The sequence below is a fragment of the Ambystoma mexicanum genome, chromosome 2q (genome assembly GCF_040938575.1).
Source record: "Ambystoma mexicanum isolate Mex_15411 chromosome 2q, UKY_AmexF1_1, whole genome shotgun sequence".
In the NCBI taxonomy this organism is placed as follows: domain Eukaryota; kingdom Metazoa; phylum Chordata; class Amphibia; order Caudata; family Ambystomatidae; genus Ambystoma; species Ambystoma mexicanum.
In genome coordinates, this window is record NC_090924.1 from 483,250,966 (window position 1) to 483,277,909 (window position 26,944).

The following is a 26,944-nucleotide window of genomic DNA, read 5'->3' on the forward strand; positions in this document are numbered from 1 at the left end:
CCTCATAGCAACAGGGTTTGATGGGCATTTTTGTCATTATTTAAATAAATATCCTTGAACCCGCTAAATCCTAGTCCGACTCCTTCTTCAGATTCGCAATAGTACTCACATCAGTGGTTTCAGAGGAAACGTCTCCATTAACCCGAAACCACCTGGTAAGGGAGCAACTCTTTTCCACAAGTGTTGTTTTCTGGATCTGGTTCCCAGTGCTTTGCACTCTGAACCAACTATAATCCCAACAGCACAGGAAATGAACAAAGGCTTTCCTATGACATTTACCTTCAAACCAGGAGTGAAAGATACTAAGAAGACTTCAGGAAGAAGAGATAGCCAGAACCAACAGCTCATAGCAGCAGGATGAACAATAAAAGGCAGCAGCTTGTCAGCAAAGGATCTGGCGGTGTGATGAACTCTCGGCCACCCTCTGGACTCCTGCATCAGCTCACAGCCAAGTGGAATATCCTGGTGATAAACTAAAGGATGCAGCGGGAAAACGGCCCAAAAATGGTTCCAAAGTGGATGGCTCAACCAATCAGATGTGGTGAGCAACCAGGAGTCTTCAAGAAATCTGGATTGGACTTCTAGCAGCAGAAAACACAAAACCAGGATGTGCCCAAACCACTGCACCTTGCCAGTTTGCTTTGAGGGGTCATAAATGAAAAACAGACACAGTGGTTATGTTTTTGTTATAGACATTTATTCATCTTAAAAGGGTTGGGAAAGTGCCTCTCTGACCCTATTCTAAAGAGGAGTTTCCCTACCTAAAAAACAAAACTAAGGATCTGCCTTTGTCACGATGTCGCAAATCAAAAGCCTTCTTTGTGTCCAAACGTTCTATCCTGACCCTCACACTGAAACAAAATAAAGTCATAAAGGAAATGTCTAAACCTGGTGTTTGCGAAAAGTGTTCTCAACTAAAAGTATAATAGCTCCAACTTAAATTTTCTCCAAAAATGGAAACAGGACCTTCCCTGGATTATTTATTGGTTTCACAAATGTCTCTGGGTCTAACGGTTCTTGGTGTCCTTTCGTAGCCCACAACAATCCTGTTACAAAAACAACTGTTCAGCCTTGTAGATTTTTCTTCAACGAAAGTTCCTTCTTTAAATCCAAATTCCTTCTTTAAACGCAAGTTCCTGCTTTGTTAAACAAACACTGTTTCTGCTTGACACTCTTTGTAGGTTTGTAATTTGCCTGGTATACTCCCCTGCCACAATGTCTCTTCTTCCACTTTAACTGCCTGGTATATGCTTCCCAGGACTTCTTGTATATTGCAGTTCCTTTTTACTTTCAAGTAGCATAAATCTTCCTTGGCTTCATATATCTACTTGCTTTCACAGTTCTCGTATGCTTTTCCCCACATTCGCATTCACTTCTTACTGGGGTTCAAGTTGACCCTCTGCCTTTTTAGTTTACAAGCAATCTTCTTATTAATTTACTTTCTCTGCCTTTAGGAATTTCCAGTTCCATTTGGCGTGTTCACTGAAAAGCCCCTGGTCCCCACTCTGCTCTTGCAGACTCACCAGTATTCTGTAGCGTTTCCGGGTTTGCTTGTGCCCATGCGACGTGCCTTCGGCGCTTCCCTCCCTCTCTGGGCAGTTCTGACGTCTCTGCGGGCTCTCTCACGGGCCCGCTCCTGCTTACTGGTTTCCTCTCGGCTCCCGGTAAGGACAACACTGCTTTTGGAGGCTGCCAGACACCCAAGAGCCCTCTCGCAGTTCTTGGCGTCTCCACGGCCCGCCTCGCTCACACCAGGTTACTTTCCATTCTTTGCTGCCAAGCTTCTCTGCTCCGCCACAACCGCTCTCGCCTCCAGCATCTGCACACCAGCTTCCACGGAGACGCCACGTCTTCTCCCAAGCTGTTTCTCACATGTCAGTGACCATTTTTAAAGGTCCTGCCCACAGATGTTTCTTTCCAACTAGCACATTCATTCGGCTTTTCATTTCTGCTGCTCTGCATCAATTCCTTCATTCTCCTCGTCTCAGTACCTAGGTGGGTATGGGAGTTGAAGTCCACTGATAATGACTGATGATTTAGGTGGTTGTGGGAATTGAAGTTCATTGATGGTTTCTGATGCATATCTTCTGGAGAGTCTTTCTTGATTATTTCATATGTAGGATCAGTTCTACAAAAAGGAAAATTAGAACTGAAAAGAGTTTTCTCATTTCCCCTATAGGGGGAACATATGCATGGCAATAGGCCATTAGGGTACTGGGCAACAGGGGGGTCTTCCTCATGAGAAAGTGCGGGGTTTACCGTGCCTCATTCAATTAACCCATAACATCTCCCTGGTGTTTGTCTCCTCCCATGTGATCCTCCCTTATATAGCCGCCCACAGGTTCAGGATCAGATAGCGGCTGCAGTCCCTTGGCCACATGGGAGGAGGTTATCACAGAGGAATCCGTCATGGCTCCATTGTAATTATCATAATGCCCAGCCAGGAAAGGGTTAACAATGGCAAAATCTGCAGGAATCGCAGCACAAAACTCCTTCAGCATGTAGACCGAATTGCTATATTTAAGTTACAGAAACCAATGAGCAAGAAAAAGTGCTAGGGGCAGGACTGAATTCAAATACCCCCGTGAAAGAGGGTTGGCCCCAGGTCAGCCAGCCAATCACCAAAAGGGGCAGGGTGCTGAGGTTCAGATGACCAACCACAATGGTTGGTCACTAGGACTACTACTCAGTCAAAGCCACCCCAAAGGACGTGAGAGGGCTAGTCCAGGGACCTATACTAGCCTAAACCAGTTAGGACCAATATGGAGGCTATCCTAATGGGCTCACAAGGAGCCCACATGGTCAGAATGGCCATTTTGTGCCTATTTTGTGGCCACAAAGACAAACCGGAAGCCCTAGAAAACAAATCATCCAGGAGCCGGATTAAAAGAAACAAAAAACTTTGGGGATCCCAGTGGCTACTGTGGTGAGTCGGAAGAAGGAGTCATGCACTTAGAAGACATCCTGTACTCTCTTTATTACAATTAAAGAATAAGGCCCATCTCCCCCTATGGCTAAAGGGAATACCCTACCTTTCTAAAGAAACTAAAGGCGCTTGTCTGGAAGTTCAAAGTATATGTTTCCTCTGTCCAAACTAATTCTACCAAACCCTACCACTAAATATAACTAATTGGCCAAGAGAATGTCTCTTCTTCCCTAGATCTTCTCTTTTTACAGTCTTTTTATATACCGGTTTCTTTTTAAATTATATATTTATTTTCGTAATCCGCTTTGGTAGTCTTAACTCTTGTAGTTCTTTAAGATAACTCTTGAGTCTTGTACTTTCCGTTGTCCTCTTTGTAGTACTTTTCCTTACAATAGTTCCTCACACTCCTTTCACCACATATATGTTCTTACCATTCTATTCGCTTAGCCTTTTCCAAATTGTTTACTTTTATTTCCTTTTAGGATAACTGTGCCAATGATGCTCTCTGAAGCTCACTGTTCTTTTAGCTTGTTCAATTGCGAGCCTCATCTCCTCTGACTCGTTATATGTTCCATGGTAGCCCTTTCTTCCAGGCTTCAACTTTGAATATATAGGATTCTTGCCCTTTCTCCCAGGGATTCAGTTCCCAGTCTCTGCTGGCTCCCCACCTGGGTTGTGTAAATATTCCACTTATATCTTGTTCACATCCCTTGTTATTCCTGTAGTCTTTTTAATGATTTTTTATTTTTGTAATATGTTTTGGTTTATTTCAAACCTTTCACATTTGAATACATATTAAATTTCCTCACATCAATTAAAATTCTTTCACAATTAACTACATCTTCTGCATTTTGTCTCATAGAAATAGTCTAAAAACAGAAAGGAACCAGAAAAGAGGAAAAAAAACAGATATTAACTTACATAGTGTCCTGGGTTAAATCTGCATAGAAACACAAAATTAAAATAAAATGCTCTGGAAGTATTTCATAACTGCAAAAATCATCATATAATGTCCCCCACTATAAACATATTCCACCATTCATCCGCCTATAGGCTTTTACAGTTTGCACCGAAGCTGTCAAAATAGCGCGATCTTAAGGGTGTTAACCCTGTGCATTCTACCACCAGATGTTCGTGGACCCGCTCATCTCCTGCTTATTACAGAATCTGCAAAAGAAATCTGTCTTCTCAATTTGTCTCTGCACAGTTAACACCTCTCTAGTTGGCAGGAGGTTTAGGCAGAGTCGCCTAAACAGATCTCCAAGGTTAGGGACAGGGGAACCTGGATATAGAGGCAGTTGTTTGATAGCTTGTTTTTCCTGTGGGTAAATCCAGGGAAAGTCTATATGAGCTTCTATTGTCCTTTGTGTTTATCCACTCCTGCCTCAATATCTTTTTCTTTTCTGAATTAGTTATTAATACTTCTGCAGAAGAATATAAACTCGTTAGCCAGTGGGTACATGTCCATTTCCAAGTGTCTATAAGCCATTCACATTTAGCATCTTCCCAATTTCTTAGCATTTTAAATGGAGGAAGATTGTCTTTCATAATGCATTTACGGAACTGAGCCAAGGATTTGCACAGTATAATCGAGTGGAGTGATTGAATGCCAAGTTCATACCTAATGGCAGCCATCGGGAGACAGTTAGGAAGTCGGAGTACTCTTCTCCAAAACACCCTCTCGAGAAGTTCCCAGATTTGCCACGGCATGTTTAAGGCAGCCTCCGCTCCATAGGTCAAAATGGGGGTCGATTTGTCTGTAGAATGTTACCACCGGACTTGCTCTGCATTTCCCAGATTTATTATGTAGCACCAAGGCTTGTGTCGCCAAAGTTCTTGCACTTGGATATTAATATCAGTACCCATTCCTTTTCGGTTAGACCACAATTGATGGAGGTAACCTAGGTAGATAATTGAGTCTACCCGTTCAAGTTTCTCTTTACCCACATACCAGTTGAATTTTGGTCTGCGTCTCCCCTGCAGTCTACTTGGAATCAGTATTTGTGTGTTTTCAACATTGATTCTAAGGGCGTTGTTTTGAATGTATTACTCCAGATGGTTAAGCCTCTGCTCTAGTCCGCTGTAGTCCAATCATGACCAAGTCATCAGCATACAGGACCCATGGTAGGTTGCGGTCATAGGTTTTGGGGGGAAATGCATTCACCCTCCTCTGGCTTCCCCCTATGTCTGACAAATACAAGTCGAATAATGCGGGTGCCAGAAGGCATCTGTGTTTCAAACCTCTGTAGGAAATGATTTTTCTTAGAGAATACCCCATCTTTGGATGGTCTCACTTGTATGGAGGTGAGGGTATGCAGTGCTTTTATTGCCTTGACCAGATCCTTAGGACAGTTCCATTGTATCAGTTTATCCCAAAGCCTTTCTCAGTTGACGCTATCAAAAGCCTTAACCAGGTCAATAAATGCCAAATAAGTTTTGGTTTGTTAGTTTTAATAGATTCAGGAGGAAGAGGTTGAGATTAGTACCAACACCTTTGGCAATACCGCCTGTCTGGGATCCAGCCGACCTGCTTCCGTTCCCCAGGCCATCAAGTGGCAGAGTAATATTGCTGCAAAGATCTTCCTCAATATATCAAGGAGGGCGATCGGCCGATAGTTCTTAGGATCGTCCATATAGCCCTTCTTGAATATGGGGATGATCAAGGCAGTCTTCCAAGATTCTGGCACCTCCCTGGCTAAGAGGACTTAGTTGAAAAGTGGCACACAGAACTTTGCCCACGCAGCTGGGTTTTGTTTAAGCATGGAGTTCGTAAGACCATCGGGGCGCGGTGCTCGCAAGGAGTTTACATTTTTTATATAGATCCCAATGTCGGTTTTGTCAAAGTCAATCTGCCATTTTGCTCCAGATATATATTCTTTTACAGTTCCACGGAATCCATCTATCCTCTGGCACCGAGGTGGCAAAGAGTGCTGGTCTTTTCGTTGTTGAGGAATGTCCATAAGTTACGCGTATTGTTCTTGAAGAACATTTTTAACATTTACTCTGCATCAGCTTGACTTATTTGGGCTTTATATGACAATACCCACTTTTTGTATTGCTGTTATCTTTTTTTCTTGAGTATTTGTCTTATCCCATTCATTAGATGGTCTAGATTCCTTAAGTCAGCTCGATAGATTTTTCTGATTTCTGCTAAGTTCTTATTATAACTTTGTAGTCTTTCTTTTAAATTCGGGTTTTGGACCGTCTCAGGATTTGTACTCAAAATCCATTAATAGTCCAGTGTAATCTAGGCCGGGTTTCATCAAGGACAAATCTTTTGCATATTTAGATGTAATAAATGATTCCTCGATTGATCTCAATCTTAATCGGCTCCTCCCTTGGGAGATCTGTAGGGTCTTTTCCATACACAACCTATGGCAGGTGTGTTTTCGTTTCTATCTTACCACTAGGATATGGTGATCACTAGAATCCATAGGACTCTGACTAAGTGACTCGATCAGATTGTTCATGTTCTTTGAAACAAAGTAGTAATCTATGTGCGCTTTCTGCTGTCCCCGGGCCCATGTAGGTCTGGCTGGGATATCGCCCTTCATTTGACCATTTAGCATAGTAAGTCCTTGCTGCTTTAGCTCTCTGGTCCATCTGGCTGCTTTTCTTTGCATGGAGCATTTGGGGATAAGATTCCCCTGGTCATCTAAACATTTTATGTTGAGGTCCCAGCAGATTATAAAATGTGGGTCATTTAGTTGAACATACGAATCAATCAATCAGTGATTTTACATTATCAACCAAGCACTCTTTTGTAATCATTGCGGGGTTCCAATACAAGTTGAGCATTACCAGTGGCTTCACGTTAATCCCGATGCTTTCATCGCTGTTTAGAACCACCATTTGTAGAAATGAATTGGGATTACTTGTTTTGGTCACCAATAACCCTCGACTAATTTTTACCCAGATTAGTAAGCCCGAATGTGGTCAACCCAACAGTCCTTTTCTAGTGGGATTCAGGGGGGATTGTAAAACCATTGCATAACGTTTTTTCCCCACAACCACGTCTCCTCGAGACACAGAATGCCATAGTTTCACAAGTCTGGGACTTTCTTGTTGAAGAGATGAGTAAATCCTTGTGTGTTCTAAGACCCAATTTGGAATTAATTACTTTCCCCTTTTTTGATGTTAATTACCACCGGGAACCACCAGAGACCCTGCCACCCATGACCAATCTTAGGTTTGTTAGTTACTTTTTCTCCTTTTTGCAGCTTCACCACTTTTCTTTCTACACAATTGGAACAATCAAATGTTACTTTTATATGAGCCAAAGATAGTTTAGAGCTACTTGCCTGCAGGGTGATCATCGATCTCTCCCTGGTGATTGAGATTTGGTTATGTCCTGATCTTCTATTGTCATTCGTGGACTGGGCTATTCTAGTCATTTTTGGAGATTCTTCAGCAACAAACGTACAATTCTTTAAATTATTCAGGCTCACTTCACTCAGTTTAAAGCCCAGTGTGAGCACATCTTCAGCTGCCTCTAGCAGTGTAGTTCACACCATCGTCGAGTGTAGATACAAGATCACACAATCCAGGTGAATTTTATTCACAAATCGAACTATTTGTATATCGTCTGAATTAATATATCTGAGTTTGGGGACATAGTGCAATAGTTTTAAGACATTGGCAAGATTCAAAATCATGCTATCTTTTGCACATAGCAGTCTCTCCCCTTCTACTGTGGTTCTTTGGATATTGGCTTTTTGTGGATTCAGTGGTGTTTATTTTGTTGCGTCTATCAGTCTCAACAGTACCACTTTTGTTGAGTTGGGAGATCGAGGGATCGTTTTTCGGATAATTGCCTAACGTTTTTCTTCTAGAGCTTGAAAATGATCATTCTTAAGGACAGCTAGTTTCCTAATCACCATCTGGCTGGGGGGGGGGGGGCCGGGTCAACTCTCCTGGGAATTTTCTTGGCATTGCTGGATATTGGTTTCGTTATCATGTTCAAAATATTCCAACAGGTCCACTATTTCTACTTGGTCAAGCTCATCCGAATACGTTGTTAAGTCCAGAGGAACTATTAACCTTGGGTCATCGCTTGTTCATCTTGATGATTATTTGTTTGAGTATTAGGTTGATTAGCCTGGAGATCTTTATTTTTATTGGGATTTGATATGTGTGTCCCACTTTTTTGTGCATGAACTGCTCTGTTTTCTGTATCAGAGTTATTTTCAAATTACAAAGGAATGCTCTAGATCTGTTAGATTTAGATTTTTTTGCCAGCTGCATTTTCTTTGCCTTTTTTTGTTATTTCCCTTTTGTCTTGGGAACGGGTTGTTTCATTTTGTTTGGATTTCCGAATATGGTGAATAGCTTTTTTGTTGCGCCGTCATTGGCCAATAGTTGCTGTTTTTTCATCACCGTTTCTGCTCTCGCTTTCTCTAGGGTCTCAGAAGAAATTGCATTTTGTGACGCCAAGTCAATCCACAGAGTTTGTTCTTGTAATATCCCCTTTTGCTTTTCCAAAAAGAATTCCTGGACACCTACCCGAATGATTGAGATCGGGGGAGCTGCCACCTCTTTAGATTGGACGTTGTCATTTCTTGATTTCGTCAGTCATCCCCATTGAAGGCTTTAGAGGGCTGAGGCTTTTTGATTTTCGTCGAGGTTTCTCGTAATTGAGCTAGAGAGTCACTGTTTTTCACACTATATGGATTAGCTAATAAATCTTTGTCGTGTAGAGACCTCATCCACTTCCTAGCTTCTAGAATATTATCCATCATGATGTTCTTATCCACCTCCTTTCGCTAAGTCATAGTATCCCTTGCCTTTTTGCTGACAGTTCTACTTCTTTATCTAGTCTTGTTTGGACTGATGTCACAAATGATTCTAGGAATATTAGCTTTGAGTGTATCATGACCAATAAAGTCGCCTGGTCTTTAATCACATCATTCATTGTTTCATACAGCTTTGTGAATGGGGCTAAGGTGATTGTTAAAGAGGACATAATATTGGCCTGCAACTGAGCGTTCCCTCCGACAGAGACAGGACTCGCAGACATTTCTATTTATTTTAAAACTTCTATCCTGTGAGGCATCATAGGATGAGGACGAGGAGATTTGAAAGTCTTGTAAGGTCCCCTCCACTTGTGGGGAAGGCTCTAAAAGGGGATTGTTGTCAGATGTGTTTAGAGAAGCCCTTGCTGCTTGTAGTATAGGTTCTGTCAAGGTCTCCCATCATGGTATGCTTACGAGCACAAAGTTGGCCCCTTTTTTAAAAGGGGTTCATCGTTCTCCAGCCTTGCCGGGGTCGACCGTTTGCCATCACTAAGTCTCCATTGCCACGTTAAAGCCGTGTTGTCAGTATGGAGTGTTACCCCACCAGGTTTTCAGTATCTGGAACCTGATCTGCTAAAATTCTCGATTGGTTTATGGTTAGCACAGTCTTGAGCACTCTGTCAGAGTCGGTGGAATCTACTGAAGGGAACATTCCTTCGAGGCCTTCAAGAAAAACGCAGTCGTCACCCGAGTGTGGATTTTCAGTTTGTGTTGTAGTCCTAATCATCTTCTCTTTAGATATGCCTGAGGGGTTCTCCTCGCAATTTTGTAAAGGCTGGGGGAGAGAGGGGGGGCGGTTCTCATGGGAGATCATTAAACTCTGGGCCTCTATAGATTTTTGAGCAGCACTTACATTTTCCCCGATAATTGTTGGCCGTTCATTGTGCCTTGAAGTTGTCTGCTTTACAAACTTGGGGGGGCTCCGTTTGTACTGGCTCTCCAATCATCATCATTTGCGGCGTAGGCCCATTCTTCCTCCCCCCAACTCGTAAATCGGCCCCTTCCATCATGGCTGAGTTTCTTTGCACTCAGGGTCTGTCTACAGTTACCACCCCAGCTGGTGGGGGTGGGAGGGGTCAGATTGGCAGGTAGACTCACCACAGGTAGGTTCATAGGAGCCAGCACTGGGGCTGTTTCATTGATAGGTTTTAGCTGCCGCTGTGTACGAGGATCACTCATTGCCATAGAAAGCACAGCAATCTTACCATTTCTCGTCCCCACTACGTCTCTACTCCAGCCATCTCATACGCCCGGCGTCGTCTTTTGTAGTGGTTCACAGCAGAATTGTTTATTAAAGGAGCCGCACAATAACAGCGTAGCAGACTCACACGCCAACATTGCGTCCAATTCCAGCCAGCTTGTTTCGTCCTCAGGACTGGGACGAGTTTCTCTTTTTTCAGGATTATACCTTCTCCAAGCATAAGCTTGGAATTTATAGGGTTCTTGTCTTTCCTCCAAGGGTTTCCATTCCCAGTCTCTGTTGGCTTCCCCACCTGCTTTGTTTAAATGTCTTATATCTTGTTCAATCCCTTTGTTAACTGGTCTCTTCAATAATATGTTTTCCCATAGACTGGGACAGACGTCTCTCTTCATATATCCCAGGCGTCTCCCAACTAGGTTATTTGTTATCTGCTCTCTGAGATTTGTACAATTTCAATCATTCAGCTTTCTGTTATTTTTTTGTCTTTAGGACTGGGACAAGCTCCTTCACATAGATGATGATTCCCTTGCAGACTCCCGCTATTCTCAATTCCCCCGGTACCTCATGTTATGCGGGGAAAGGTTGCAGGGCTTGGCTCTCGCTTGGGTACTGCTTCTCGCTCTCTTCGCTGCTCGGTTTCCCGTTCTTGGTTCCTCGTCAATGTCTGCTGGTGCTCAGAAGGTGTTCAGACATTCGGTCGCTGTATTCTCTGCGCTGTTCTTCGCACGTCCTGCCCCCCACTCTGCAAACTTAGTCACACCAATATCAGGTACCTCTTCCTTTGCTTCCTGTTTGTACCGCTTTCTTTGTGGTCCTGCACACAGGGGCTCTAGCTTCTCACTCTCTGCTGCTCTGGCTCTTCGAAAATCGCCATCTGCCTTGACTCCACCTCTGCAAGGCTTGATGAAGCCAGGGGGTTCCCCCTGCCCATAGCACTCTCCTTCTCTCCATCTGCTCTGGCTTCTCAGAGTTAAATACCTGTCTGTGGTTAAAGAGGAACTTTCCTTATTTTCTCCACATGGATTTCTTTTTATATTGCCTTCAGCCATAAACTAGTCATAGTATTCTTCATAGAAGACAATCCATATATGCGGATATACTAGTTGCCTTACGGAGTTCCTCACAGGGGCAGTCACCACCTAGGCGAGAAGGGACGGATACCTGCGATTCGTCGCACTACCGAAAAGGTACATTGGACTACCAGTGCAGTAAAATGGCTTGCACCCTTGGTGAAGTCAAAATGAAAGCCCATCTACCCCCAACCTTTTCCCTGAAACCAATTTATAGTGAAACATTCACACTAGGGCAGAGATAGTATGTCTGAAAGGCACCTTTGGGACTGGGCAGCTTAGGGGTGACCCCATACCATATACCTTAAAGATATAATAGGATGTAATGACATGAGAAGTCCCTCTGGCAACCGAAGAAAGTTCAAGGACTCAAAAAAGACAGGAGTAAAAAGCAGAAAGTTGAGGGGCAATAAAACGTGGCCCTTGAACCCCCAAAATAGGAATTCTGGCTTGGAAAGTGGTTTCTGGCAATGGGTACAAGGGAGTGCATCTCTGTCCCTCGACATTCTTTCAAATCTCAGGGGACTTTCTCTTTCAGCCCCCATTTGCTGCAGGCAGTTTCCCAACAGGCCACATTTTGCTCAGCCGCAACCTGTCAACGTTCCTGAATGCGTGATTACACATGCAGGATGGAAGGCTGCAGTGACAGGGGCAGGATCCAAGCAAGAGGAAGAGCTTGGGGCGTGGTTGAGGAAGGCTGGTGGGGAGTCCAGTCGTTGCGGGTGGTCCCCTGCACTGCTGTGCAATGGAGGCTTGGGAGGAGTGGGGTAGTCCCAGCATTGAAGTGCCGAATGGATCACTGATGTCTTGCCGCAGCAGGAATGCTGGGCACAGAAAGACGGGCTTCAGCAAACCTGCCCTGCAGCAAGACACCAAGGATCCAATGTTCTTCAACTCTTGCAAGACTTTGCCCTTCTATTCTCAATTGAACAACAGTTTTTATTCCAGCTTCTGGCTTTGGCTGGAGTTATTTTCTTGTTGCCATCTTTTGCAAGAGTTTGTGTTCCAGGATCCTATGGGACAGGCCAGTTGCTGGTAAGCAGCAAGCATGTATTCAACCCCCTCAATCTCGACCATGAGGTGGGGGCGACCTAATCACCATTACACAGTGAAGTAGCAGTTTTGGACCAAATAAGCTTAGTTTTTTCAATACATGTCTTCTGTCTTTTGGATAGAAAAAAAATCCGAAACTGAACACGAGCAAGATTGTATCTTAAAAACGGAGCATAACTTACTTAAGTTCCATGCACATACGTGTGTCTGGTTGCGGTTTTCCTTTCCGAGTGCTTTCAGAAGGAATGTATGTATAAAAGTAATCACCTGAAGTGTTTTGCCCTTTGGTGGTAAATAATAGTCCTAAATTAAGGCAGGGGTACAAAGTTCTGTGCCATCCCTCCACCAAGTCCTGTGGATCTCCCAGTTCTCCATTTTATTTTGCCTCTTTATCGCGGCCCACTGGGGCTTGGAATTGAAAGTATTAATTCTACTAACCGATTCATCTTATTTTTCCTCCCAAATGTTTCTTTGCATTTTTACACATTTGTATTATTAGTATGGAACCCTTAAATGCATGTTACTTCATTTCTTTCCTTTAAACCCACAGAGTTCCTACGGAGAGTAAATCGTCCCAGAAAAATCAAAAAACTGTAAACGCTGCTCTTTTAAAGTTATCAAAGAATATTAAAGAATTGCAGGAAGAAAACCAAAGTCTCAAAGTCGATCTTGAGCGCGCTATTGGGGGCTCTCCCACTTCTAATAGAAGTACTTCTAACAAAAGTAAAGGTAAATACAGTACAACAGAAAGGACTTTTTGTATTACATTATTCTAAGAAAAAAATAGCAGAAATGAAGTAAAATGTGAAATGCATATTTTGGAGAGTGTGCCTGTGACTAAATGCTGTCACCCTTTAGCGTTTATAAAACATGACTGTTATAACAAAACACGACAATTCATTTTCACATGGTTTGTTCAAGATGGTATGTTTTCAGTGCCCCCTCATAACACTACACAGAATAGTCTCTTCTTGATTCAAACTCTCTAGGCACAACCATAAGTCGCGTGAGTTAAAAAATATAAAATTAAAAAAAACGTCTGTGGGGTTTATATTCATCAGTTGGGGAATCCCTACCCTGGATATTGTCCGTTCTCTGTCATTCACTTTCCACTATTCCTTCCTGGCTTCTCAATCGGCTGCTTGATTAATTGTTCTCGCCTCCTTGAAGACCTCATCACCTCTAGGAGTCTACTGCCCTTGCACAGTAGATCATTATTCCAAATACCTTGTGTGTGTGTATCACATTTACAGATCTGGTATACCAATTCTAATTACAATCAGTTCTTCGTCATGATAGCGTGTCTGGTTGCATTTTATTTTACACATTTTCAGATTGTTATACATCATCAGCCTGCACACTGATATTGTTCCTTGAGTCTGTGGGTGATCACAAAGGATTGTCTTCTGAATCTCATGATTGCGTTATCAGGTAATGTTTGCATGGGCCCCATATGCCACTGGGAGTAGTCTAGCGATATAATAGTTTGCCGTAGTATATGTTATGTTACTTTGCATTTATAGAGCGCCTTATATACCATTGGTATGGTCTGAATGCGCTGGTAGGTTGAACGCCCTTGGGAACCGGAGTTCAGGTCAGTAGAGAGGGTAGAGGAAGTCAAAGGTGCGTGTGAGCACTGGATATGTGTGCAGCTGGTGCGGTGTTCGTGTAATAGCTGCTTCTTAGCGGTAGGCGTGGTGGTTGAGAGGTCAGGAGTAAGTGTTTGTTCTGGCAGGATTTATCCAGAGCGATTGTGGCTGCGTTAGGCCTGAGGAGAACGCCGGGCTGGGGGGTGAGTAACCAGCAGTGTTTAGAGTGATGGGGAGTATGCGGCAGATGTTGGTATGAGAACAGTTATACCGAATGGTGTCATAGTATCGCTGTGTTTTAGCTGAATGGTGGTGTAAAGAAGAGAGTAAGCGTGGTGATGTGATATGGTGGGTTACATGCCCATCAAACGTTCATGCGTTCCAAACCATTCCATGTAAGTCGCGCAATTTTATGCACTCCAGTCGGCTCCACGCACTCCGGGCCGCTCCACACACTCCGGGCCGCTCCACGCACTCCGGGCCGCTCCACGCACTCCAATCCACTCCACGCACTCCGGGCCGCTCCACGCACTCCAATCCACTCCACGCACTCCAATCCACTCCACGCACTCTGATCTGTTCAGTGTACTTCTAAGTTGTTTTATGCACTCGATCTACGTAATTCACCCGTACTATCCACATTTTTTTCCCGGTACCTTTCACATATTACACCAGTACCTTCCACATGCTTAATTTGGCCCCACGCACTCTAATCCGCTACACGCACTCTAATCCGCTCCACGCACTCTAGTCCGCTCCACGCACTCTAGTCCGCTCCACGCACTCTAGTCCGCTCCACGCACTTTAGTCCGCTCCACACACTTTAGTCCGCTCCACACACTTTAGTCCGCTCCACACACTCTAGTCCGCTCCACACACTCTAGTCCGCTCCACACACTCTAGTCCGCTCCACACACTCTAGTCCGCTCCACACACTCTAGTCCGCTCCACACACTCCAGTCCGCTCCACACACTCCAGTCCGCTCCACACACTCCAGTCCGCTCCACACACTCCAGTCCGCTCCACACATCCAATCCGCTCCACACATCCAATCCGCTCCACACACTCCAATCCGTTCAGTGTATTTCTAGGTTGTTTTCTGCACTTGATCCACGTATTTCACCCCTACCAACCACATTTTTTTTTCTTCTCCCGGTACCTTTCACATATTACACCAGTACCTTCCACATACTTAATTCATTCCATCCACATATTTAATCCCTACCACCCACATATTTCAACCGTTTCATCTACATACGTCACTCGTTCCATCCACATATGTCACTCGTTCCATCCACATACATCACCCGTTCTATCCACATACATCACCCGTTCTATCCACATACATCACCCGTTCCATCCACATACATCACTCGTTCTGTCTACATACGTCACCCATTCCATTCACAAACTTCACCCATTCCGTCTGCTCTAGGCACTCATTCGCTCTAGGCGCTCATCTGCTCAGCATGCTCTATGCACTCCCCCGCTCTACGCACTCCCCCGCTCTACGCACTCCCCCACTCTACGCACTCCCCCGCTCTACGCACTCACCCGCTCTCATGCACCCCTCCACTCTCATGCACTCATTCGCTCTTACGCACTCATTCGCTCTTACGCACTTGTCTGCTCCATACACTTGTCTGCTCTACCCACTAGTCTGTTTTATGCATTCATCCACTTTTCCACTCTGCGCACTCTTCCGCACTGCACACCCATCACGCTCTGCGCACAATCCGTTGTGCGCACCCACCCGCTCCACACACTCATCCATTCCCAGCACTCATTCACTCTATGCACTCGTTCTTTTCACACACTCATCTGCTCTACTAATTCATTCGCTCATACGCACTCATCCGCTCTATACACTCATCCGTTCAGCACATTCAACTGTTCTATGCACTCCTGCGTTCTACACATTCCTCTGCACTTACTCATCCCCTCTACACACTCATCCCCTCTACACACTCATCCCCTCTACACACTCATCCGCACAACATACTTGTGTGTTCTATACACTCATCTGGTCAACACACTCATCTGCTCAGCGCATTCATCCGCTTGGCGCACTCATCTCTTCCATGCGTTTCGTTCATTCTAACGATTTCAACCGCTCCATTCACTTAGTTCATTCATTTTTGCATTATCGATTCCAGGCCATGTTACTCGTCATACGCACTAGATCCGTTCCGTGCTCTCTATCTGTTTCATGCACTACACTCGTCTCATGTACTTGAATCGGCTATTCTGTATTTTCCATTTATGCCATGCATTCATACAGTCAGTGTCATCTGTCTGTGTACTCATTAGTTTCTTGTATTCATCTTTCCATCCTCTTCTCTTTATTCCTTTCGCCCATTTTGTTCATGGCACTCATTACAGTCACTTGTATTCATCATTCCATCCTCTTCTCTTTATTTGTTTTGCTCATTTTGTTCATTTTGCACCCATTTCATTAATTTAAACCTCATTACTGTTTTCGTACGATTTATTCTTTTTATCCACTTCACTGCTTTGATCTACTTCACTCGCTCTATTCTGTTTGTCCTTTTAGTTTACATTAGCGGGTATTAGTTGTTGCTTTTCCGCATGGATCTTGATGTAGTGTTGTTATTTGTCTTATTGTTGTTCAAGATCTAGTAGTTTGGTGGGTTGGTGTCATTGAGATGCTGTTCAGCTTGGGTTCGTTTACGTACGGGTTGGTTTTGGGGGAAGAGCCAAGCTTTCAGTAGTTTGCGGAAAGACATTAGATCTTCAGTTAGGCAGATGTGGGGTGGAAGTGCATTCCAAAGCGTGGGGGCCAAGGCTGAGAATGACGATTCGCCTAACCTGACTGAGTTTGTTTTCGGTATGACTAGGAGGCCGGCTGACCTTGATCTTAGAGTACGTGGCTGGTGGTAGGGTTTTAGCTTGTCTTGAAGATATTGAGGTCCGGTTTTATGCACTGCTCGATGAGAAATGCATAAGGTTTTGAAAGTCACCCTTCGGGCCACTGGGAGCCAGTGCAGAGTTTTAAGGGCTGGGGAGATGTGGTCTCGCAGGCCGAGCGCTAGTAGCAGTTTGGCTGCAGCGTTTTGTGCTCTTTGAAGTTTATTCAGTTGGTAAGCGTGGACTCCAAGGTAGAGGGGGTTAGCGTAGTCCAGTCCTGATATAACAATTGATTGGACCGCAGAGAGTCTGTTGGGAAAGGAGAGATATGAAAAGATGCGCCTAAGAGTTTTAAGGTGGTAGTGGCAGGACTTTGAGACGTTGTTGACTTGACGCGAGAGCGTAGGTTGGAGTCAAGGGTGCATCCAAGGTTTTTTACTGAGTTAGAGGGAGTCGGTGAGTTGCCCATGGCAGATGGCCAGGGTAGTGGGTGTGGAAGAAGTTTGGAGTTGCCACATACCATGATTTCGGTTTTGGAGGGGTTTAACAAGAGGTGGCTTTGGGGTCATCCAGAGCTCTATGTCGAGGAGGCAGGAGGCGAGGTCAGGTCGGCGGATGGGGTTTGAGTTCAAGAGTTTTAGAATTAGTTGAGTGTCATCAGCGTAGTTGTAACACAGGATGTTGTGTGAACGAATTATTGATGGGAGGGTGATCAAGTAGAGATTGAACAGGAGGGCAGGTAGGCATGCTCCTTGTGGAACTCCCGTGTCGACTGGTCGGGCTTGGGAGGAATAGGTGGAGAGTATAGTTATTTGGTACCTATCTTTGAGGAATGAGGCTATCCATTTGAGAGCGGTTACACAAATTCCTAGGGAGTGGAGGCAGTCAAGGAGGATTGAGTGATTGATTGCGTCGAAAGCGACGGATAGGTCGAGAAGGATTAATGCGGCGCATCCCGCAGAGTCTGCCGTGATTTTAAGGTCGTCCCAGATTGAGGTTAGGGTGGTTTCAGTTCCATGCCGGGCTCTGAAACCTGATTGTGCGGGGTCAAGGAGATTGTTGGCTTTGACAAAGGCATTTAGTTGGGTGTAGGCTGTTCGGTCAATGAGTTTGGAAAGGAACCTGGTGTTTGAGATGGGGCGGTAGTTTTTGGGCTCTAGAGGGTCGAGGGAAGGTTTTTATATTTGAGGTTTGACATGAACCGTTTTGAATGCATCGGGAAAAATACCTGAGGAAAGGGAGTCATTTATGATGGATCTTGCGTGTTCTCCTGCGCAGGTGGAGGCAAATATTTCTTTGAGGGTTGTGGCCGGGCAAGGGTCTAGCGGAGAGCTGGATGGTTTGCGGGCAGAGAGAAGTTTGAGAAATTGGTCGGGTAATATTGGACTAAAGGAGTCGAATGTTGGTTGCGTAGTGGTCACGGGCGGTGGGTTGGCTGGTATGGGGGAGGGTTACCTGGCGGATGTAAGAGAGCTAGTTTGGGCATTTGTTCTTTCGAGAGCCGTGGTGTAGAGAGAGAGAGAGAGAGAGAGAGAGAGAGAGAGAGAGAGAGAGAGAGAGAGAGAGAGAGAGAGAGAGAGAGAGAGAGAGAGAGAGAGAGAGAGAGAGAGAGAGAGAGAGAGAGAGAGAGAGAGAGAGAGAGAGAGAGAGAGAGAGAGAGAGAGAGAGAGAGAGAGAGAGAGAGAGAGAGAGAGAGAGAGAGAGGGAGAGAGAGAGAGAGAGAGAGAGAGAGAGAGAGAGAGAGAGAGAGAGAGAGAGAGAGAGAGAGAGAGAGAGAGAGAGAGAGAGAGAGAGAGAGAGAGAGAGAGAGAGAGAGAGAGAGAGAGAGAGAGAGAGAGAGAGAGAGAGAGAGAGAGAGACTCTCTGACTTCCATATCATTGCAGTATAGGATGTCGGCATGCCAATTGTTTATGGTCAGAGATTGTTTCCCCCCACACCATTGCCACCCTTCTCTTGGCTAATAGTAGGAGCAGCCCAGCTAATTTCCTCCTTCCCCCTGGTATTGATTTAGAATAACCCAGCAGTGGGTTTGGGTTCAGTGCCTCACCCACAATTTCACTAAGTACCTGTCTCCAGAAAACAGATCTGTGGTCAATCCCAAGGCAAGGGAAAAATGTCAGCTGACATACTGTGGCAACTTGCACATCTGTCTGAGGCGTCAGGGAAGAATCGGTGCACCAAGGTTGGTGTATGATAGAACTGGTACAAATAATTAAAGTAGGTCAATTTATATCTTGCATTGAGGGCCACCTTCTTTTTGCCTTTGCAACAATATCTCCATGTGTCGTTTGTTATTGCATACCCCAATGAGGTCTCCCATTTCTCATGGGAGGGGGGGGCCTGTCCCATGTTTGGCGTCAAGGCACATAGCATACATAGCCGAGACCACTCTCTTGTTGTAACCTCCCTGGAGTGTTTTATCGAGTATTGGGGCTGTCTTAGGTTACCCCACACCCGCATCTCTGCTAGTGTTATAACCTGCTCATTTGGAAACAGATCCCGGAGGCAGGTCAATTATTAGCGTTTCATAAAGGTGACATAACATCTCTGACTGGTGAGCGGAATCCCTGGGATGTAAATGACCGGCAGTTCAAGGGAATATATGGTCTTACCCCTGGATTTGTGTTCTATTCGGACCCATGCACTACAGGTCAATTCCACCATATTGTTTACCCTGGACACCCTATCCTGTGCTGTCAAGATGATGGACCTTAGGAGAAACGGTGATGCTAATGCTCTTTCCACCTCCACGTGTTTTCTATTCCCTCTGGTTCCCAAACCAGTATAGAAGGAACCCTGCTTGAGCCACATTGCCTATGTCATTCCTATGCAGGTCTACTCCTCTTTCAAATGCCTTGTCTGCAGGCTTTCCCTCTCTCCTGGCCACTCTCTTACTGTGACTACTATCTATCGGCCACCTGGTCAGATCAATCCTTCCTCTCCGAGTGGGTGCACCTCTCTTCCTCCCTCCTGGCCTCGACCACTCAACTCCTCCTCCTTCTTGAAGACTTCAACATCCATCTGGATGCTTCCTGTCCCTGCTCTGGACTCTATCGCCACTTCTGCGACTCTCTCTCTTTCTATTCTCCCCTATAGCCCGACTCACTCTGCAAGGCACACTCTGGATGCTCTGTTCTCCTCAGACCTCCTCTTCTCTATCCCTCTGACCACCCCTCTCTCCTGGAGTGATCACTCTCTCCTTTCCTCCCATCTTTCCCTCTCTTGCCCTCAGGCAAAGCCAACTCCAACACTGCCACCTACCTTCTCTGTCATCTGACCCATGAAGTGTGCGTCAGTTGAGGCTTTCGCTACCACTTTTTCTTCCCCTCCTCCGACTGACTTGCATCCTGACACAGCCCTTTCCATGCTCTACTCTTCTATCCCTGATACTCTTGATGTTCTCGCCCCTGTCATGAGGATCTGCTTGAAGCCCAAAGCAAAGTGCAACTCTTGGTACGACTCTGACCTAGTTACCCTTAAACGCAAGTGTAGGGTGGCTGAGAGGAAATGGCAGGCTTCTTGTGCATCCTCTGACAAACGGGTCTGCCGCCTACTCCAAAGGCAATACCGGATCCTTGTCTGCACTAAGAAGGGAGCCCATATCCAAGCCTGTGTCTCTGTGGCATCTAACAACTCAGCTGAACTTTTTAAAATCTGCAATGAGCTGGCCAACCCTGCTGCAATCTCTACCTCTCCTGTCGCCTACCAGGCCCTCTGCACGGCCCTTGCCTCTCATTTCATCTAAAAAAATCCAGGACATCCTGTCCACCATCTCGTCCTCTCCTCCTCCTGCTGCTCCTCCTCCTCCTCCTCCTCCTCCCCCTTCTCTCTCCGCTACCTCTGGCCCCTCTGCAGCCGTCTCTCCTCCCTCTTTCTCATCTTTTCCTCTGTTCTCCCCAGACGAGATTTCCAGACAAGTCCGATCTATGAAAGTCTTGTCAAAACAGGTTCTTTCCTGTTCGTCAAAAACCATCAAGGACCACATTGACACCCTTGCTCCTGTTCTGATCGACTTCTGCAACCACTCCATCGCCTCTGGAGCCTTCCCCTCCGAAGCACTCTCTTGTGCACCCTCTTCTCAAGAAACCCACAGCTGACTCCTCTTGCCCGGCTAACTATCGCCCGATCTCTATCACTCCTTTCCTGGGCAAACTCCTGGAAAAGCTGTCCATCTCCCAGCTTAATCGTCACACCAATTGTGTTGGTTGTCTCCATGACCATCAGTCTAGCTGCAGAGCTGCCAGAAGCAAGAAAACTGCTCTCCTGAACATCTGTGAAGACCTGCTCTTCAACCTCGATTCTAATATCCCATCTGTCCTTATCCTACTCGATCTTTCTTCTGCCTTCGACACAGAGTACCATGTCATCCTGCTCAATCGCCTCTGTGATATCCTGGGTACCGCTGATCAGGCCCTTGCCTGGCTGACCTCCTTCCTCTCCAACAAACCCTCCCAGGTCCAACTTGGGTCCTTCCTTCCCTCTATCTCACTTCTACCTGTGGTGTTCCACAGGGGGTCTACCCTCTTTCCCTGGCTTTTCAACCAATACCTGGCACTGCTCGCCCACTGCATTGCTGCTCTCTGCTTTCAGTGCTATGTAGATGACACCCAACTTGCTTTCAGGCTCACCTCTGCCACCTCTTCTCCCTCTCTCATCTCCGACTGGCTGTCTGCAATCCAGGAGTGGTGCGCCACCAACGACTTCTGCCTTAATGCCAGTAAGACAGAGATCCTCCTCATCGGCACACCTTTACCTTCCATTCACTCTCTGGCCGGCCTCCCTTGGTGCTCTCCCTGCTTCCACTTGCGAGGCTAAGAACCTCAGGGTCATCTTCAACTCTGCGCTTTCCTTTTCTGCACACATCTCCGACATCTCAAAAAAGCCTCACTACCAACTGCACCTCCTCAGAGGTATTCTCCCTTTCTTCTCCTCTCCTTCCCCCCGAAGATAACTGTCTCCAGAGCTCTGGTTCTCTCTAGGCTGGACTATTGCAACAGCCTCTTTCTAAATCTGCCTGCAACCACTCTTCGCTCTATGCAGCTCATCCAGAACAGGACTGCAAGACTTGGCTTTGGCGTCAAGCCCTCGGATCGTATCTCTCCAGCCCTGAAATCTCTTCATTGGTTCCCAGTGGCTGCAAGGGTTACAGTCAAGAACCTTTGCATTGTCCACAAGGCATTCTGGGGCCTGGGTCCACCATACCTTCAACTCTCCCTCGTAAATACCTTCCTACTCGAGCTCTTCGCTCCTTCACCTCCAACTCCCTCAGGGTCAGTCGCTTCTCCAAGCAACGAGTTGGGGGTAGATCCCTTTCCTCAGCTGGGGCCTCCCTGCCTCTCTGAAACTTTACGAGAACCATCTTCAGTTCCGGAAGCACCTCAAGACCTTCCTCTCTGCTTCTGCCTTCGTTCTTCATCTCCCCTGCTAATCTGTCTGCTTTGCCACTGGGCACCTGGTAACCCTCAGATTTCGGGCCCAGATCCCTGCCCTTCCAGCCACACCTGCACTGCCTCCTGGCATCCCTTGCACTTGGGTCTGTGTCTGATACCCTTCAGTCCCCTTACCGCACATATCAGACACCTGTGGTCTACACCTTATTCTCGCACTTACCGCCTGCTGGCTGCACTACCTGTTGTTGCTCTATATTGTGTTTAACACTTTCCACTCCTCCTCTACCCCTCACACTTTCCCCATTCCCTCTCCCCTGCACTTGCACGTTCTCAATGTCACTGAGCCTAGTAAGATCGTTGTTTTGTCCTCCTCCCTTGTTTAAGAGTTCTGCTATTATTAACTTGTCCTGTTGTTCTGCAGACAGCAGTCCAAACATTCTGCGAAGGCCATGGGAAGTGGAGCGGCCAGGAATAATCGCAGACAGGTCCGATTTAACCATTCTCTGCATCAGTGGTGCTAATCTGGATGCTAGCACTTTAGCTAGAATTTTATTGTCCAGGTTGATGAGGGATATGGGTCGATAATAGGAGCAATCATTTGGAGTCTTATCCGGTTAGAGCAGCACCACTACCAATGCATCTCTGAGACTCCAGCAGTTGGCAAGTTTCCCTGCATATTGCTTGTAAAATTGCGCTGTGAACCTGTCCGGTCTAGGAGAATTCCCAGATGGGAGGGATCGCATAACCCCTAGTATCTCCTCCAGAGAGTGGACGACCCATCCACTCCCGTTCCTCATCTGTACACCAATACAGGGCCACCTGTTCCAGATACTCCCTAACTGCGCTGTGGGGGACCTGGACATGAGAGGAGTATAATTGACAATAAAACAGGCAGAATTCCCAAACTATCTCTAGGTCTGCAAACCTTTCTGTTCCCTGTGTATCCAGTATCGACAATACTCGATCCCTGGAATTGCCCAATTTCGCAGCTCTTGCCAGTAACCTACCTGGCCTCTGTCCTTCCCCATATTGTCGTACTGCAGCTTTCCCCCAGAGGATCTTTACCGCTCTACGCGCTAATTCGTTAAATGACTGCAGATGCTTCTTAATCTCTGCTTGTTCCAAGGGTGTAGGCATGGGTGAACCAGTCTGTAGCCTTCGTATACGGGCCTCAACATTTGCCATTTACCTTCTTATTTGTTTTAATACCCCAGATTCTTTCGAGATATACTCCCCTCTAATTACGCATTTAAAGCTCTCTCATAGGATCCATGCAGACTTTACCAATCCAGCATTAACTTCAAAGAACGTGTCTATTACTCTGGATATGCCCTACCGGAACACCACATCCGTCAACCCCTCACTTTTGAATACCCAGGTTGTTCTCCCCATCCCCCGATCTGTTAATTCATTAGCCAATAGTACTGGGGCATGTACACGCCAGGATGGACTCCTACGTCACCTTACCCATTAGTGTGTGAGAGACCAAAAGGTATTGTAGACTGGATGCTGAGTTGTGTACAGGGGAGTGGTATGTATACTCCTGTGTCCCCTAGTGTCTAGTTCTCCAGACATCGGTGAGTTCCCATATTGAGCACATGCCTTGGAGTTTACCAGTCACCTTGGGTGTCGGCCGATCAGTTCTCCTGTGCAATCCTGGCCCTGCTCCATGACCGCATTAAAATCTCCAGCCTAGATTATCTCCCTGACTGGCAACTTCCCCAGTTTGTTGTCAGTCCACTCTTCCGCCGTGTCTTGATTGGGACCATAATAGTTATCAAAGTTTACAATCGGCCCTGTACGATTCCCTCCACCACCAGACACCTTCCCTCTTGATCTCTGACCATTGTAGTTAGACGGAACCCATCAGAATTATGAATGAGAATTCCCACCCCTCTAGAGTATGATGAATATAAAGAGAAGTAACGGTGGCATCCCCAGCTCTTCCCAAATTTCGATTCTGTGTCCAATGTCAAATGCGTCTCTTGTAGGAACGCTATTCCCACCTGGTGCCTTTGCATGAATAATAGTACCTTTCGAACCTTGGATGGACAGTTGAAGCACCGTACATTTCATGTGATATTTCTGTGTCGCTGACATTGCATGCCCCCATCAACATTTCAATCGTGTATTGCTCATTTTGCAGTGTGCTCTTCAGTGTGATACTTTGCAGTCCAGTGAAACACAATAGTCTCCAATTCTCTTGTACAACTGAACCCCTAACTTCTACAATAAACCCCCCTCACATACTCCAGTCTCCCTAGCCTTCCTGTCCCACACTCCTCCTGGATTGGAAGTTAGTCCCCTGAATAGAAGCAGTTCAGTCATTCGATGTTCAAAGAGGAGATGTGGTTTTAAACCCCCCCCCCGCATAGTCAAACTTCCCTCGTTATAACATAACCCTCATACCCACAACAACAAATCCAGGCCAAAACCCCTCATCTATGCCCCCTCGTTCCCCACCAGCAACCCCAACCTGCCAGTCCCCCCCCTTCCCTGCCACCCTCATAGCATACATTTGCTCACACTTGGGGGTTCACCAGGACCCAGCCAACCCGACAGCCTGAGCTGTAGAAACACCCCGGCTCCCAGCATACATCGAAAGCCATTGCTATGCCAGCTCTGACTTGGTGTCAGGAGATTTCCCCGAGGTTACTTTTCTCAGTCATTATTGCCCCTTTCTCGTGGAGCTCTAGGTAGGGACTCAAGGAAGGAGTTTGCCTCTTCCCGAGTATGAAAAAAATGTACCCTTCCTTCGTGTTCTACCCTAGGTTTAGGTGGAAACAGCATAGCATACTTGATGCCCTGTCCCTGAGCCTCCTCTTCCTATCAATGAAGGTTTTCCTAGATGACTGTACCTTGTCTGAAAGGTCAGGGAATATGCAGACCTGTGCGTCGTGGTATCGTAGGGTGCCTTTTACTCTAGCCGCCCGCAGTGCTATGTCCCTGTCATGATAGTTCAACAACCAGGCTATCGGCAGGCGCGCCGGGTCCCCCGGTTTCGGTCTCCTTCCACTCGGTATCCGATGAGCCCTCTCCACAATGAAGACCGCTGAGAAATCCTCGCCACCCAGTACCTCCTTCAGCAGGTTCTCCACCATTGCTTCCATGTTACGTTGGTCGGCTGTCTCCAGCACTCAAATTATCCTCTGGTTATTCTGCCGGGATCTGGGTTCTAGATCGTACTGCTTGTTCGTGAGTTCTTTCACGACCCTCCTAAGTGCTATAAGATCTCTCACTACGGTGCTGGCCCCGTCTTCCGCCGTGGATATCCTTCTCTCAGCTTCGTCCAAGCGTTCACCATGTCGGTCAAGGCGAACCTGCATGTGGTCCACCTTGCATATCAGATTGTCCATTTTACCATTCAATGACTGGATACTCGCCTGCACCTGACCAAGCATTCTCTTAATGTCACATAGCACCTCTCCTGAGACAGTCATCTGGGTTTGTGAAGAACCTTCTCGGGGGTCCCCCTCCACTGTGGGCATTTTAGGCAGGGAAGAGGTCTCAAATTGTAATTTCGACAGCTCTTTGCCCTCCTTCTGTGCCTTGGACATGGTGCAGTCTATCCAGGTCAGCAAGCATTTATGCGATGTTGCCCAAGTACTATCCCATCTGGTTGCGCGCTAGTGCCTGGGCCGCCTCCTTAACCGAAGAGTGATGGTCTCTGTGTCCCTATGGTTCCATCAAGCCCCTGTGGGTATACTTCTGTCCTCATGTTCGGGGTCTTCAGCAATCACCCCCAATCAAAGACTCGGAATCAGTCCGCTCCGTACGCTCACTACAGTCTTTTCGGCTGTTACCCCTTTATGGCGATTTTTGCCAGGGTCCCCAGTGGGAGGTTGTCTCTGACCTGGCACTGTGCCTCTGTCTCCAGTGCACGCCACGAGCCCACGCGTGGTACTCCTGGTGCCTGCCCTGCAGGGAATCCTGGCGTCCTCTGTTCTCCAGCGGCTCTGGGCAGTACCCCAGCGGTAGTGCTTCTCGGCAGCGATCTTGTCCGGATCACTGCAGGAGACCGCTGGTCTCCTCCCCCCCCCCCCCCGGCAGCTGCAGCACCGTTGTGCACGCTCCGCATCGGGTGCCGTCTCAGCGAAGTTCCTCCCCAGCCTCTGCAGCACCCATGCAGGTTTGTTCAGCCGCCTAATATAATGAAGACTTTCAGTTCCTCCAGTCTCTGTAATTCCGTATGGGCACAGCGCCTGGCGTTTCTCACTGTTGCAGTCGCGGCGGGAGTTCAGAGCTCCCGGCCCTGTCCACCACGGCTCAAGCTGTTTGCACACGGATGGTCCACTTCAGAGCGACCCGGGAGGTTTGCAGGCTTCCCAGCCCCTGCTGTTCCTTCAGCTCACCACTCCGCTCTTATGACGGGCGCCAACTCTCCCCACCAAGCATTGCGGAACCCCGGGTTTGGCCTCACCTTCTCACCGGAGTTTCCTACACATGCCAGTGCTCCCGAAAGTTTGTAGCTGTCAAGTCGGGACAGGATAGAGACCAAATTTCTTCAGGTTGAGCGGGAGCTCACGGGCCTGCAGTCATTTTGGCTGGGCTCTTTAGCCCCCACTTCCCCCGAAGCCCTTTTTGATGCTGAGAATATGGGGATGGGGGGACCATAAGGCTTCCTGTCCCAGTGGGGTTTCTTAAGCACCTCATTTGTGCCACCATAGGGTGATTATATCACCCTGCATTGGTTTTGGGGAGAACATTTGTGGCAGCTGCAATTTTAGTTTGTGCTTCATCAAGGGTGGAAGCCGATTTACCATTTCAGTAGCACAATGTACCTTTTTGGTCACCATTGGGGTACCAATGCATTTTTGTAGGACCTACCTTCATTTTGTTTTAGATGCTTCCTTTGCTCTGGGAAACCACAAGCCATGCCTACAATGTCAGTTATGCACATGCGGGCTCTTTGTGAGCCTAGCCATGCACCCACTACAGCAGTCTTAACTGGTGTATACCAAATCCTTGCTCTGAGCAGGACCCATCACATCCTGTGGGGTTGGTCTGGGGTGTGTGGCAGACTTAGGGGACTCACTAGATTGGCTGGCCTCCT

At 46.7% G+C, this 26,944-nt stretch overlaps 1 protein-coding gene across 7 annotated transcripts in view; it reads left to right on the forward strand.

The window, feature by feature from the left end:
• The window catches only part of IQCE (IQ motif containing E), a 1,388,455-nt gene that overhangs the window by 672,800 nt on the left and 688,711 nt on the right, over nt 1-26,944 (forward strand). For all 7 annotated transcript variants that reach the window (XM_069647600.1, XM_069647604.1, XM_069647602.1 and 4 more), the window contains one exon: nt 12,593-12,771. In XM_069647600.1, coding sequence (XP_069503701.1) covers nt 12,593-12,771 — 179 coding nt within the window. The remainder of the gene's footprint in view (nt 1-12,592; nt 12,772-26,944) is intronic.